Raw genomic sequence first — 13,798 nt, 5'->3', positions numbered from 1 at the left:
TATATTTGGGACGAACGCAAATGGGAAAGACGACAAATATTTTTTAATTATCTATTTTTTTACTGGCTTTATTCCTGTAAGACTGTAAATAAATAAAAATTAAATTTATTCCTATAAGGCTGTAAATTTTGCGACATATTTTACATTAACGTTTTTGAATTTACTAAACTACATATTTTACTAGTTTTCCAAAAAAAAAAAGTACATATTTTACTTTGTTTTGAGCTCTCCGTTTATTTTTATATTTTATATTTTGCTGTTTTTCTCTGAATTTGTTTATCAATTTTTAATCGATTAGGAAAATAAAAAAAATTTATATATAAATTAAATTAGGTTTTGCATAATATGCCTGTCAATTAGAAAATAAATGAAAATGTTTTGCGTTTTGGAAATAAACTTCTGAATGGCAGATAGTTGGAAGATAACCTTAAGCAATAAAACTTCTATAATCGATTTTCTTATTACAATGTCATTACATCATTTTTCTAATTTATTTCTGTTGGGAGGTTGATTCCCTTCTTCTGTAATTAAATGCCAATAAAAACAAAACAAGACAATTAAAAATGCCTCTTGTTTGTAGTAAAGACGTTATGCCAAGCTTAGCTTTTACAATGTCGTCGTATAAAGTATAAGCTTTAATTTCAAGAGGAATGTGTTGTTTTCCAATTCCATAGCCTGTATATTTGATTATTTGTTAAAACTTGGGTGTGTGGCAACAAAGAATAAAGACATTGTAACCAATAACCTAATCTAACTGTGCAACTCATCTTTTCCATGAGATGACATTTTAAAAACCAATAACCTAAACCAATTTTCTTAAAAAAAAAAAAAACCACAACAGTTATTATAAAGAATCGATAAATTTGGGTGAACAGATTTATTAGAATACACAAAAAAAAACAGAAATTCTTAAAATCTCTTAACTTTTGAAATCCATGAACTATACACAAATCACCTCCCCAATAACCCCTTTATAATAATTATAGGAAAAACGGTCACCGTATTTTGTATAGCTAGTGCCAAAACATCCTGAATGAGTTATCACCTGTATTTTGCCACTTGACTTCTTACTCTATCAACAATATAATTCAACTTTTGTTTGTATTTCTAAATTCTTTTAGGAGATTTAGATCATTACATCGTCTATTATCAGAAAGACACCCGCGGAGAGAAACAATTAATAGATTTTTGTTGTCCGAACGTAGCTCTTTCCTAAAGAGAAAAAGACGAGCATTCATTTAATTTCTTTTATTGATTAAAAAAATTATTAAGTTTGAATTGAGATTGCAAGGTTCTTCACGCCAATCTAAATGGCTTATCAGTGAACGTCGAAGTGGAAAATATATATTTAAGGATATAAAAGTTGTGGGCAGGAAAGTTACAAAGGATGATACTTCACTCAAGTTATAAGGTTGTTTTAATCAAGTAGGTCAAACATTAGCATTAGCAAAACTTGGTCCTATTAACTTCTATTTTTTTTTTCATTTTTTATCTTCCATATTGTTGTTTCATACTCTGTAATCTACTTTGTTATTTCTCCAGTTTATATATATATTTTTTGGATTAAAGTTATATGAAATATATGTTCGTTCGATTGAAAAAAAAAAGATAACTAACAGGTTTATCCGACTTAATATGAGTTTGAGGCCCAGAGATTAAAACTTTTATAAAAGGTCTAGAAAACGATCACGTTTTTATTAAGACCTTTTCAATGCCCATAAATCCTTTTTACCGTGACTATTATTTTCTTTGAATACGGTACGGCTATGTTTAAATTTCTTTTTTATCAGAAATTAATTATCATAATGAAAATAATTATTTGTATAGCTAGGCCCTATGGTATTATTTATGGAGCTATAAAACAGAACTAATCGTGCCAATATATATTTTTTTGTAATACTATACTTATCTTAAAACATTCAAAATTGTGCCCTGATAATTCCGGTGTGTGACATTTTTGTAGTTTTCTTAACGATCCAAACAAGTAACATGGAAAACTGTATTTTTTTGTGATCTTCTGTTGTATTATATGTTTTATTGGTATAACTGTGCCAAAAGATGACGAGTATAGATGCATAATACTTTTGGACCTACTAGATCGGATCCATTGACTTAATCTAATTTACAACTCCTATCTTAGACATCGGAAAATATTTTTATTGTTTAACAGATGTCACCTGATGGATACTTAACAACTTACTTAGTTGTTATAGTCTTCGATTTGGATTTGACTTACTAGGTTTATATATTAATTTTATATATAATAAAATAATAATAATAATAATAAAGGGCCTTTTCTTACCAATCAATTTCTTGTCACAAATATCATCACGATCGTTTGAAATAAGATTTGCATTGACTTATTTTCCTACAGGTATCTATCACACAAATTTTTATGCTAGACAAGGCGAATTTCGCTCCGTACAAGTAATGAAATTTGTAACTGATATACAAAAATTACAGTTAAAGTGGATCTGATAACATATATTACAGTTAAAGTGAACAAAAATTATAGTATGAAATGTTACACATTTTAAAGGTTGAAATTTGAAAATTTGAAATTGAAAATGTAGACACATAGACTCCCTTGATAAAAAAACGATTTGCGTGTGTTTACCCCCTTTTCGTCATGGTAATAGCACATCCACTCCTATAGAAATTATAAACATAATACAAACTAAACTTTAACTCCTGATACAAAATATAATTTTTTGGCTAAAAATATTGTTTTGATCAGATCATTATTTTTTTAAAATATATATATAAAGAGGTGGTTCGATATAATTCGTGTATTATAACGTCTCTCAACATGTGTGAGGAGTGCTTTTGCACCCAAATTTTAATAAACCAACAAAAATGACTAATATATATATATGTATATATACATACCTTTTTTGGTCGTCTATATGAAACAGACTATTTTCTATATTTAAAGACCCGAAATAATTTAAGAAAAATAAAATTTACGTGTAATTAAAGTCCATAGTAATTCAAATACTGAAATACAGTATAAAATAGTGACCGTAATTTATCTTTCTAGTATTTTTGAGCGGCCTATAATATACCGCAGAAAGTCTTGATGATAATGTTGTTTTGTCTTTGGAGTTATTCGGAAAAGCAAATAAATATTTATTTAAGTAAATTATAGGCAGTGCTTTAACATGATTAATCACATGATCATCATTATCATAAGCGATTTGGGTCCAGTGAACACATGATTATAGATATTTTGTTACATATATAAATGTGTATTTATATACATATTTATTGCCTCCCAGCTGCCTGAATCGACTCAAGGAGCTTCTTCTTCTTCTTCTTCTCCTTCTTCTTCTTCTTCTTCTTCTTCTTCTTCTTCATCGTCATCATCATCATCATCATCATCATCTTCAATATTCGAAGAAAATGGCGACTGTAATCGAAGCGGTGATGCCGTATAGACTTCTGGAGGACGAGACCGGTTCGCCGGAAGGAGAATCTAGCCCCGTTGACGCCGTTCTCTTCGTCGGGATGTCTCTGGTGCTCGGTATAGCTTCCAGGCATTTGCTTCGCGGGACTAGGGTTCCTTACACCGTCGCTCTACTCGTTATCGGGATTGCTCTTGGATCTCTCGGTTCGATTTCGATGATTCCTTTGGTTTTTTAAACCCCACTTCTCTAAATTTTCACGAAATTTTTTGATCGTTTGAAATTTGTCTTGGAAGAAAAGGAAACTTCATTGATTACTGATGAGGGGAACTATACATTAGTTTACTGTTTATCGTGCTCAATTCATAAGACAGTTGTTTCTTTTTTAATATTTTCAGAATATGGAACCCATCATAACCTTGGGAAGCTCGGCCATGGAATTCGTATATGTAAGTTCTTAATTTCGTTTGTCTCTTCTCTTCCACTCGTGAGCTTTTGTTGGCTTTAGAAACAATAGAAACAACGATCTCAATGTTACTGTGCAGGGAACGAAATCAACCCTGAACTTCTTTTGGCCGTTTTTCTTCCGGCTCTTCTTTTCGAGAGTGCCTTCTCGATGGAAGTTCACCAGATCAAGGTTTGTTTTTTGCTTTTCAATAGTTTCTGTAATCGAGCTCCTCTGGCTCTAGCTCCTAGTTAAGCCTATCAGGTGAAGAGAAGTAGATGCTAATTGCGTTGGTTCTTGTGATGGAATTGTTATTGGCATGATCCCTTAGAGATGTCTGGGACAAATGGTGCTACTTGCTGGGCCTGGAGTTCTCATTTCAACCTTTTGTCTGGCATCGCTTGTTAAGGTTTGTGGTAGCTTAGCATTAAGTGGCCGTTGACAAATTTATGATAAGGTAATGAATATTACAATGTATAATGCTATCTGCAGCTCACGTTTCCGTATGACTGGGACTGGAAAACGTCGTTGTTGCTTGGGGGACTTTTAAGTGCTACTGATCCTGTTGCTGTTGTTGCTTTGCTTAAAGAGCTTGGTGCTAGTAAGAAGCTAAGCACAGTCATTGAAGGGGAATCCCTGATGAATGATGGGTAATCATGTCTACCTTTGCTAATCTTCTGTCATAGTCTGGTAATTTATGACATTTATGCTCACACATCATGATTTTAAAAAATTTTCAGGACGGCTATTGTGGTTTTCCAGTTATTCTTAAAGATGGTTATGGGTCATAGTTCTGGCTGGTCTTCTATAATCACATTTCTGATTAGAGTCGCACTTGGAGCGTATGTCCTGATCTTTTCTTCTTTTAATGATATCGAGTTGTTGTGTTCTGAGCATCATAAACTCACAACGTATGATTCTGTCTGTTTAGTGTTGGCATTGGTATCGCTTTTGGCATTGCCTCGGTTCTTTGGCTCAAGTTCATATTCAACGACACAGTAATTGAGATTACTCTTACGATTGCAGTGAGCTACTTCGCATATTACACTGTACGTCTTTCAGTAGACCTTACCTTGAAATCTTGCGCCAAGATTTTATTTTTGTAGAATAAATGAGTTAGCTATTGCGTGACAGGCTCAAGAGTGGGCTGGGGCTTCTGGTGTTTTGACGGTGATGACTTTGGGCATGTATGTTCGGGTTATCTGATATTTTTTTTTCTTTTGTGATCATGTAAGAAGCCACTTGTTATATAATAACTGTAACAGGTTTTATGCTGCATTTGCAAGAACAGCATTTAAAGGGGACAGTCAAAGAAGTTTGCATCACTTCTGGTATTTCTAAAACTTGTGGGATTAATTGTTCTGTATAGCTTAACTCTATAAAAAAGTTGTAAGACAGATTTCACTGGTTTCTGCAGGGAAATGGTCGCATATATTGCAAATACTTTGATTTTTATCCTCAGGTAAGGTTATAATCATATGGACGTATCTCATGCTTGGGCCATGCCAACACTCTAAGAAATAAGCTCATGGGTTCTGTTACTGCAGTCTACTCTTTAACCGGTGCTACTAATTTGAGTTGCTTCTCATTGTATTTTTTGTAGTGGTGTTGTCATTGCTGAAGGCATTCTCGACAGCGATAAGATTGCGTACCAAGGTGCCATTAAATTTTGAAAAAGTTAGCAGCATATTTTTTTCTAGCGAAAAGTGGATTTTATTCAGATTATATATGAACATAGTTTCCGTCTAAATTTTCTACAGCCAGTTGTTTATTGAAGCTGACTCCCAGATCATTGCACTTTTCCAACTGTTATCACAGCTTGCTATAACCGTGAACATATCTCTGTTTAAAATGGTACTTGGTTCTCGACGGGTCAATTGTTCCTTAGCGTGAATAAGTTAAAAAAAAAAACTGGCACTATTGGTTTGAGTAATTGATAATGTGCCAAGAATCCGGGACTGAAATATGTGTTCTTTCACCAGTCAATTGATTATTACGTAGCTTTTAGAAATATACTGTGCTGGATATGTCTTTATTCTCTGGAACTTTACCCGCATATGGCACACAAAATCATTGAACTTACCTTTCTCCTATATTGTGGTTTTATGAATTCTCGATGACCCATGTCTTTTTACAGGGAGTTCATGGGGATATCTTTTTCTACTATACTTATACATCCAACTATCGCGTTGTGTTGTTGTTGGAGTTCTGTATTCATTTTTATGTCGTGTTGGCTATGGCTTGGATTGGAAAGAAGCCATTATACTCGTATGGTCTGGTTTGAGGGGTGCAGTGGCGCTCTCACTTTCTTTATCCGTGAAGGTTAGTTTTTAAGAGCATTGGCAATCTTGTTCTTCTCTCCGTTAAATTAATGCACATCTTTATTCAGCTGCATTGATTCAGTGTTGACTTACCTTCTCGATCATTTGATTCAGCAATCAAGCGGAAATTCATTTCTCAGCACCGAGACAGGAACAATGGTACGTTCTGGAAATAGTCTGCAAGGTGTTATTGAGAGCCTAAATAAATTATGGAAGAGGATCATTTCTCTCTCTTGATATTCTCAGTTGTTTTGCAGTTTATTTTCTTCACTGGTGGAATCGTGTTCCTGACTCTGATAGTTAATGGATCCACTACCCAATTTGCTCTGCGCCTTCTTCGCATGGACGGTTTACCAGCCTCAAAGGTCAAGATCTTTTCACAGAGTTCATTTCCAACTTTAGCAATCAAATTCATTAATACTCTCATTTGGGGACCAGGGAAACTGTGGTTATGCCCCTGTCTTCCTGGCGTTTGAGTCCTTGAGCGGGCATAGTTAGGTGTATGCGTCAGCCAGTAATAGCTACTAGCTAGCTAGTCCCAAGACTGGCCCAAAAAGTTCTGCATTTCTTATCTCGAAATGCTCAACCCCCATTATTTATTCAAAATTCTCCACTTTTCTTGTTGACAGATACGAATATTGGATTATACAAAGTATGAAATGCTGAATAAGGCCTTACAAGCGTTTGAAGATCTAGGAGACGATGAAGAGTTAGGACCTGCTGACTGGCCTACAGTTGAGAGTTATATTTCGAGCTTAAAAGATTCAGAAGGGGAACAAGTTCATCCTCATAGTGGCTCTAAGCCTGGAAATCTTGACCATACGAGTTTAAAGGACATACGTATACGTTTCTTAAATGGTAATTATCATGTCCTCTCCCACCTATTACGCTATCTTATTAGGCAGACTATTGACCCTTAGTTCGAGCCTCTTGCTTGCATCAGGTGTTCAGGCAGCTTACTGGGAGATGCTTGATGAAGGAAGAATATCTGAAAGTACTGCTAATATTTTGATGCGGTCAGTGGATGAGGCGTTGGATCATATTTCGACGGAGCCTTTATGTGACTGGAGAGGTCTAAAATCGCATGTTAAGTTCCCGGGCTACTACAACTTTCTTCATTCTAAGATTATCCCTGGGAAGTTGGTCATATACTTTGCTGTCGATAGACTGGAATCTGCTTGCTACATTTCCGCTGCATTTCTTCGCGCACATACAATTGCACGGCAGCAATTGTATGATTTTCTTGGTATGTTTAACTCAGATTCTGGTTCACACTTTGGAAACATTGACTAGAAGGAAAAATTGTTGATCTATCAGAGTTTTGCTGCAAGTACTTCAACTTAGTAAGAAAAATACTTTCATCCAATCCCACTTTTGTCTCTTACTTGTCTTTCTTTTCTATACAGGGGAGAGTAATATCGGTTCTACTGTAATCAAGGAAAGTGAGACCGAAGGAGAGGAGGCGAAAGAGTTCTTGGAAAAAGTCCGATCTTCACTTCCTCAGGTTGAGAGCCGTGCCACTTGTTTTGGGTGGTTTATCTTTCTCGCGATGAACCACACATAATCTTTGATCAACTTGGTTTGCAGGTTCTCCGTGTTGTGAAAACAAAACAAGTAACTTATTCAGTGCTGAGTCATTTACTCGATTACATTCAAAACCTTGAGAAGATTGGCTTGCTGGAGGAAAAAGAAATCGCTCATCTTCATGATGCTGTTCAGGTACCAAATTAAAACATCCAATTCCTTCAACACATGGTCTTCTCTCTTTTGTCTAATGTTACCCTTCTCTCCCTCTGCAGACTGGCTTGAAGAAGCTTTTGAGAAACCCTCCAATAGTAAAACTTCCAAAATTAAGCGACCTGATCACCTCGCATCCTTTATCTGGTGCCCTTCCGTCTGCAATATGTGAACCTCTAAAACACTCGAAAAAAGAAACAATGAAGCTGCGTGGTGTGACGCTTTATAAAGAAGGTTCAAAACCAACTGGAGTCTGGCTAATTTTCGATGGCATTGTTAAGGTAACGCAAAATCTAGTTTTACTTTTAAAGTCATAATATCTAAAGATCCATTATATTTCTTCATTTCTGGAGGTCTAGAATTTATAATGATAGTAATTTTCAACACCTGCAGTGGAAAAGCAAAGGCTTAAGCAACAATCACTCGCTGCATCCAACATTTTCTCATGGTAGTACACTGGGACTCTACGAAGTCCTCACTGGGAAGCCATATATGTGCGACGTGATTACAGATTCTGTGGTTCTTTGCTTTTTTATCAATAGTGAGAGAATACTATCTTATGTACAATCGGATTCCACCATTGAAGATTTCCTTTGGAAGGTAGGTCTCTATTCGAAAAAAACTATCTTTTCTTGATTGTATATTGCATCTAACTTCTTTCGTGTTTTGTTTTTTTAATAGGAAAGTGCATTGGTGCTTCTAAAGCTATTGCGTCCTCAAACATTTGAAAAAGTGCCAATGCATGAATTAAGGGCCCTTGTTTCCGCTGAAAGCTCGAAACAGACAACATATGTATCTGGAGAATCAATTGAAATCGATCACAACAGCGTCGGTTTGTTATTAGAAGGATTCATAAAAGCAGTTGGTATCCAAGAAGAGCTTCTTATAGCATCTCCTGCTGCATTATTGCATTCTAACGAGAATCAAAGCTTCCGTAATTCATCAGAAGCTTCGGGTAATTAATTTGAACAGTACACAGAAGAATCAAACCCTTCTATTAAACTGGAATCAACCAAAAAACTGTGTATTTTTTTTTTTTTTTTTGAATCACAGGTATCCTGAGAGTGAGTTTCTCACGACAAGCAGCACGATACAGTGTGGAGACAAGAGCAAGAGTAATCATCTTCAACCACGGTGCATTTGGAGCTCATAGGACTCTACAACGAAAACCATCGACGTTAGCATCACCACGTGCCACAAGCTCTGACCACCAGCTCAAGAGATCAGCTAGCAAAGAACACAGAGGTCTCATGAGATGGCCTGAGAATATATACAAAGCCGAGCAAGAAGAAGAGATGAATGGAAAGACATTAAACTTGTCTGAACGAGCGATGCAACTTAGCATTTTCGGCAGCACGGTACAAAAATTGAGATTCTTTAAAAAGATTGTTATCGATGAACTTGTGGACTCACCCAAAGCTTTTCACTTTTTGGATATTCTCGCAATCAGGAAAATCTGTACAAAAGGAGTGTAAGTTTCGGTGGGCTGAACAATAACAAGGCACAAGATAACTTATCGTACAAGAAACTCCCATCAACCTCAGCTCAAGGTCTTTTTTCAGCAAAATCGGAAGGCTCAATGGCAACCACTAAGCAGGTTGAAAGCCGGAAATTTGTGTCTCAGCTTCCTCCGTTAGCTGCATCTGCAGAAAGCAGCTCGAGGCGAGAAACGATGGCGGAAGAATCAAGCGATGATGAAGATGAAGGAATCATTGTGAGGATCGATTCTCCGAGTACGATCGTTTTCAGGAACGATGTGTGAGCAAGCGAGTTTGTTTGTAACATAATCAAAACGAGAATGTTAAGCTTTTACTTAAATTCTTGTGCGATGTCAAATGAATAAAAGGCAAAACAACAAAGCTATTTTGAGAACCATTTCAAAGTTGTGAAAACAAATCCAATAACGATCTTCTTTATGCTCTTCTTATATTTCCGAGTTAATTTACTCGACAGATCAAGCTTTTTTTTTTCATCTCTATCAATCACACTTTGGGGAGTAACTTGTTATTTTATTTATTTTAACCAAAACAATATTCGTCAATTTGAAAACAAAATTCTTATTATATTGGTTTACCAATGTTTACCTTGGACATTTTTTGTCTCCTCTCTTCTTTTTGTTTTCACCCCTCTGGCTAGGGTCAGTTTTCTTCTTTAATAAGTTGCTTGTCAAAAAGACAAAAAATTGGACCCCAACTCCATTAAGATCAAAAGCTCTCTTGGTTTTTCGCATTTAAAAATAAAATTATAATTAACCGTCTAACTCATAGTAATCCAGTTGTTTAATAATATATCCTAGAGTTGAAAGACAATGATTCAATTATTATCTTTATTTGATTTTAATGATGTTTAGCCAATATAAACGTTTCAAATAGTAAAATTAACTAGCTTTTCATATATGTACAATGTACTACTATAGGAATTAGCTTTGCGTTCCATTCAAGATAATCGAATTTTAATAAAAACAGCTTTAGTATTTAACTATTTATATACAAACTTGTTACACTAGTAGAAATATCACGGATTTTAACCAAATACGACGATCAGCAACATGTATTAGACAATAAGGTTGTATATGACCACTTACCACTTCTGTTTCTGCCGTACAGCTCAGTATAGCTCATGTCGACATACGTAACTCTTGACATAAGCATAACGTCATTGTACATCTGAGATTTTAAGCTGATATTATTGCCAATGTGCCTGAACGAGATGGAGCTTGCTGTTGCCTATTCTATTACTCTATTTAGGACTAATGAACTTTTTATATCTTTTGTCAACACTAATGAACTTTTATTTCTTTTTAGAAAGTACTAAATGAAATTTTATTTCAACATTCAATAACTAACCTTCTTAGATTTTAGAATTCTGATTTTTTGTCAATTAATATATGTCTAGAGTTTTTTTTTTGTTTTTTTTGCATTCTCTTTTGAACTCTTGTAATATTCTTTTTTGTACAAACAGTGAAACACAGATAGAATATTACTTCTTTAAATAAAAATCTAGGATTGTATAAGCAAATTGACTATAAAAAATAACAATCTAAGACATTTCCTTCTCTTTATCTTTTTACCTTTCACACTTCTTATTTTGCTCACATTTTAAAATTACTTCTCTTCCTTCTGCTTTATTTATGTGTTCTTTGTTTTCTTTATTCTTGTATTTTTCTTCTTTACTCTTGTTTACCCATCACACTTTATCTATTTAGCTTGTGAATATTCTCTTGATAAATAAAAAAATGCCTTGCTTGTTGAAAAATAAAGATAAAAAGTAAAAAGCTTAAAATCCAATATCAAGAAATTTATGAGGATATAATATAATTATTCTCATTAGGATAATCCATCGGGTATTGTACAACATTTTTTCAAAATTTACCTCCCCTAACTTTATATACAAAAGTTGAAAGTTTCTCTCATCGCCAATGATTACTTTGGCTTTCTAATAAACCTCAATTATATTACACATGTAAAACAACCCCCAACTAATTACCAGCACTACATAACTCACCCCTTTGTTCTGATTATAGTAATTGTACCCCTCCCTTGTGTTTGGATCCTAGTCAGAGCCACCACGGCTTTGCCGGAGAGGCCTGGTCCATGGGTCGAGATGCACGGTCGAGAGGCAAAGTCTCCTACCGGATGTCGAACAGGCCGAGCCGAAGGCATTAGAATCTTCTTATTTATGTCATTTAGGGTTACATCTTCTTCTCGAGCACCTGGTTTCACCAATCCAAATGGGTAGACCACTCTCGTGATTAGTCTTTTGTTCTTATTACCACAATTAGACGAAGATGGTTCGTTTGGAGATTTTTCTCGGACATAGATTTTGTCAGAAGAAACAGAAGTGTCAGGAGACTCGTAAACGGTCGATATCGGCTCATCATTGCTACTTATCACACTCTTACGTTCATCTGTACATTATAATTGATCAAATAAACTTTCTTTAGAAGGTTATTTTAAATAAGACTAAATTTTAGTAAAGGAACAAATAAAATAAACTTACGTATTGACTAAAAAAGCCAGCAAACTAACTTTACAAAAATGTCACTTGGACCCGAGGGAACTATTTTGTTTTGAATATTGTTTATTTTTTGCCTAATATAAAAGGAAAAATGTATTGTTATTTCAATTTTTAGGACTAATTAGTCATCCATTTTTTCAAAACATCATCCCGTTAAATTAAAGTTTATTTTTTTAATGGTAACTATTTGTTAACGTTCTGTTTTTCACGTTGGTACCATTTGAATTAAAAATGAATAATACTGTCTTTAAAATTATTTGAAAATTAGAATAAAAGTAAGTCTCACCTGTGTAAACATGTGGAGTGATAAACTGACTATTCAAACAGCTATAACTCTCATGCAGGCCCCAATCGTTCTGCATTGTCAACGATCAACGTATTTCAATTATATATATATATATATATTTATGTTGTTACCAAATCATTTGGAAATGATAATCGAAGAGAAAATGCATCTATCATGAGGAAATAACTCAATTAATTAATTATTTAGATATGATTAATGAAATTAACAAACTCAAACCTGCGAGCAGCTATCGTTAAGAGATTTTGACGGATCGTCGAACAAAAGACGTCTCCTTTTGCTTCTCTCACAGGACTCGATTAGAGCGTCTTCGAGGTAACCTGTGGAGACGTCTGAAAAATCCATCTCCGGTGACCGGTAAATCTGTTCCGGCGGTCCATTCATGAATCCACATGCATCTGCAATTAACAGACATTGCATTTTTATATTTTTATTTCCGTTGTATAATTTAACAATCAAGAATTTACGCATCATACATAAAACAATTTTTCTCAAGAAATCTTGAATAACTTGTAAATAAATACATGCACGTCGATACAAAGATATATTTCATTACACATGCGTATATTTGTTTGTCTGCATACATATACATATATATATATATATATGAGGGAGAGATATTATAACTTTTTTTTTGGTTAAAGAGCTTGCTTAAATAAACAAAATAGTTTTCCAAGTAATTAAAGGGAGCCTAAGCATCAGGCAGAAAACAGAGAAATATAAAAGGAAGGTAGAGAAGCAGCAGCAACAAAGCCAAAATGGGAGAAGGCATAGTTGAAAATAATCAAACATCACAAAAACCAGCCATACTCAACCAACAGCCAAGAGAAACGAGAACATTTTTAGTTTGACCAATGATTGATGATATCATATATATATGTATGGACATGCACATACCAAGATTGAAGTCAGGCTTGAAGAGTGATCCAAGGTTATGGAGATCCCAAGTGGGGAGAGAGTAAAGAAGCTCACTCATTTTTTGTGTCTTTGTTTTTTGAATGATTTGCTGAGTGTTTTGTCTGTATAACAAAAACTTATATGTCTGCCTATTTATCTTGGTGGATTGTGTGTCTAAAGTGAAAGTAAATTCAAATAAAACAATAAAATTGAGAAAACTAAAGTTAAAAAGCAGTGGAGAATTTTGGAAGATGAAGAAGTATTTGTACTCGAAACAGTCAACGGCAAAGAAATAAAGCAAAAGAACAATTGTTGGATAGTGCCTTTTGCTCCTTGTGATATGAATGTGTACAAATTATAACTTCAATCTATATATAAAAATTATGATTTGATTGGTAACTCATCATGTGATCGAATAGTATGATAAGTTTTTAACAAAAAAAAAAAAAATAGTATGATAAGCTGTGTTTTGCATCTTGTGATTAATAATATGATTTTTAATTATTATTATTATGGGCTTTCGTTATTCCGTAATTGTGCAGCTTAAACTTTCATTCTAGCGGTTCATAACTACACTAAATTTTGTTTGTTGAATATTTATGTCATTTAGTTCCGTGAATTTAATAAAATGTATCGACATGTAATTATTTCAGAATTAATTTTAGATATGTTC

General features: G+C 34.3%; 2 protein-coding genes across 2 annotated transcripts; one reads left to right on the top strand and one right to left on the bottom strand.

Moving 5' to 3' along the window:
- The first annotated feature begins 3,271 nt into the window (after positions 1–3,271).
- LOC18013038 (sodium/hydrogen exchanger 7) lies at positions 3,272–9,821 on the top strand. Its single transcript, XM_006395762.2, has 23 exons — positions 3,272–3,610; positions 3,803–3,853; positions 3,950–4,041; positions 4,181–4,258; positions 4,342–4,499; positions 4,590–4,691; positions 4,781–4,898; positions 4,984–5,036; positions 5,115–5,180; positions 5,267–5,311; positions 5,453–5,505; positions 5,987–6,171; positions 6,285–6,329; positions 6,428–6,535; positions 6,800–7,028; positions 7,114–7,416; positions 7,577–7,674; positions 7,758–7,889; positions 7,970–8,188; positions 8,301–8,507; positions 8,589–8,862; positions 8,961–9,265; positions 9,358–9,821. Exons 1-23 carry the CDS (start codon positions 3,403–3,405, stop codon positions 9,667–9,669), a joined length of 3,441 nt encoding a protein of 1,146 aa, XP_006395824.1. The 5' UTR covers positions 3,272–3,402; the 3' UTR covers positions 9,670–9,821.
- A 1,432-nt stretch (positions 9,822–11,253) lies between these two features.
- Positions 11,254–13,243, bottom strand: LOC18013288. Its single transcript, XM_006395761.2, has 4 exons — positions 13,126–13,243; positions 12,448–12,626; positions 12,211–12,280; positions 11,254–11,814 (listed from the first exon to the last, which is right to left on the bottom strand). Exons 1-4 carry the CDS (start codon positions 13,202–13,204, stop codon positions 11,408–11,410), a joined length of 735 nt encoding a protein of 244 aa, XP_006395823.2. The 5' UTR covers positions 13,205–13,243; the 3' UTR covers positions 11,254–11,407.
- Positions 13,244–13,798: the final 555 nt, after the last annotated feature.

The sequence above is a fragment of the Eutrema salsugineum genome, unplaced genomic scaffold (genome assembly GCF_000478725.1).
Source record: "Eutrema salsugineum unplaced genomic scaffold, Eutsalg1_0 scaffold_6, whole genome shotgun sequence".
Classification (NCBI taxonomy): Eukaryota; Viridiplantae; Streptophyta; class Magnoliopsida; order Brassicales; family Brassicaceae; genus Eutrema; species Eutrema salsugineum.
Note: the sequence above shows the minus strand (reverse complement) of the source record. Positions and strands in the feature narration are given on the sequence as shown.

Coding starts and splice junctions, on each gene's coding strand:
- LOC18013288 (XM_006395761.2), bottom strand. CDS start 13,204: ATGAGTGAGCTTCTTTACTCTCTCCCCACTTGGGATCTCCATAACCTT. Junction 12,627..13,125: donor CAAGCCTGACTTCAATCTTG/GTATGTGCATGT, acceptor TGTTAATTGCAG/ATGCATGTGGATTCATGAAT. Junction 12,281..12,447: donor TTAACGATAGCTGCTCGCAG/GTTTGAGTTTGT, acceptor TTGACAATGCAG/AACGATTGGGGCCTGCATGA.
- LOC18013038 (XM_006395762.2), top strand. CDS start 3,403: ATGGCGACTGTAATCGAAGCGGTGATGCCGTATAGACTTCTGGAGGAC. Junction 6,330..6,427: donor GCACCGAGACAGGAACAATG/GTACGTTCTGGA, acceptor GTTGTTTTGCAG/TTTATTTTCTTCACTGGTGG. Junction 7,890..7,969: donor ATCTTCATGATGCTGTTCAG/GTACCAAATTAA, acceptor CTCCCTCTGCAG/ACTGGCTTGAAGAAGCTTTT.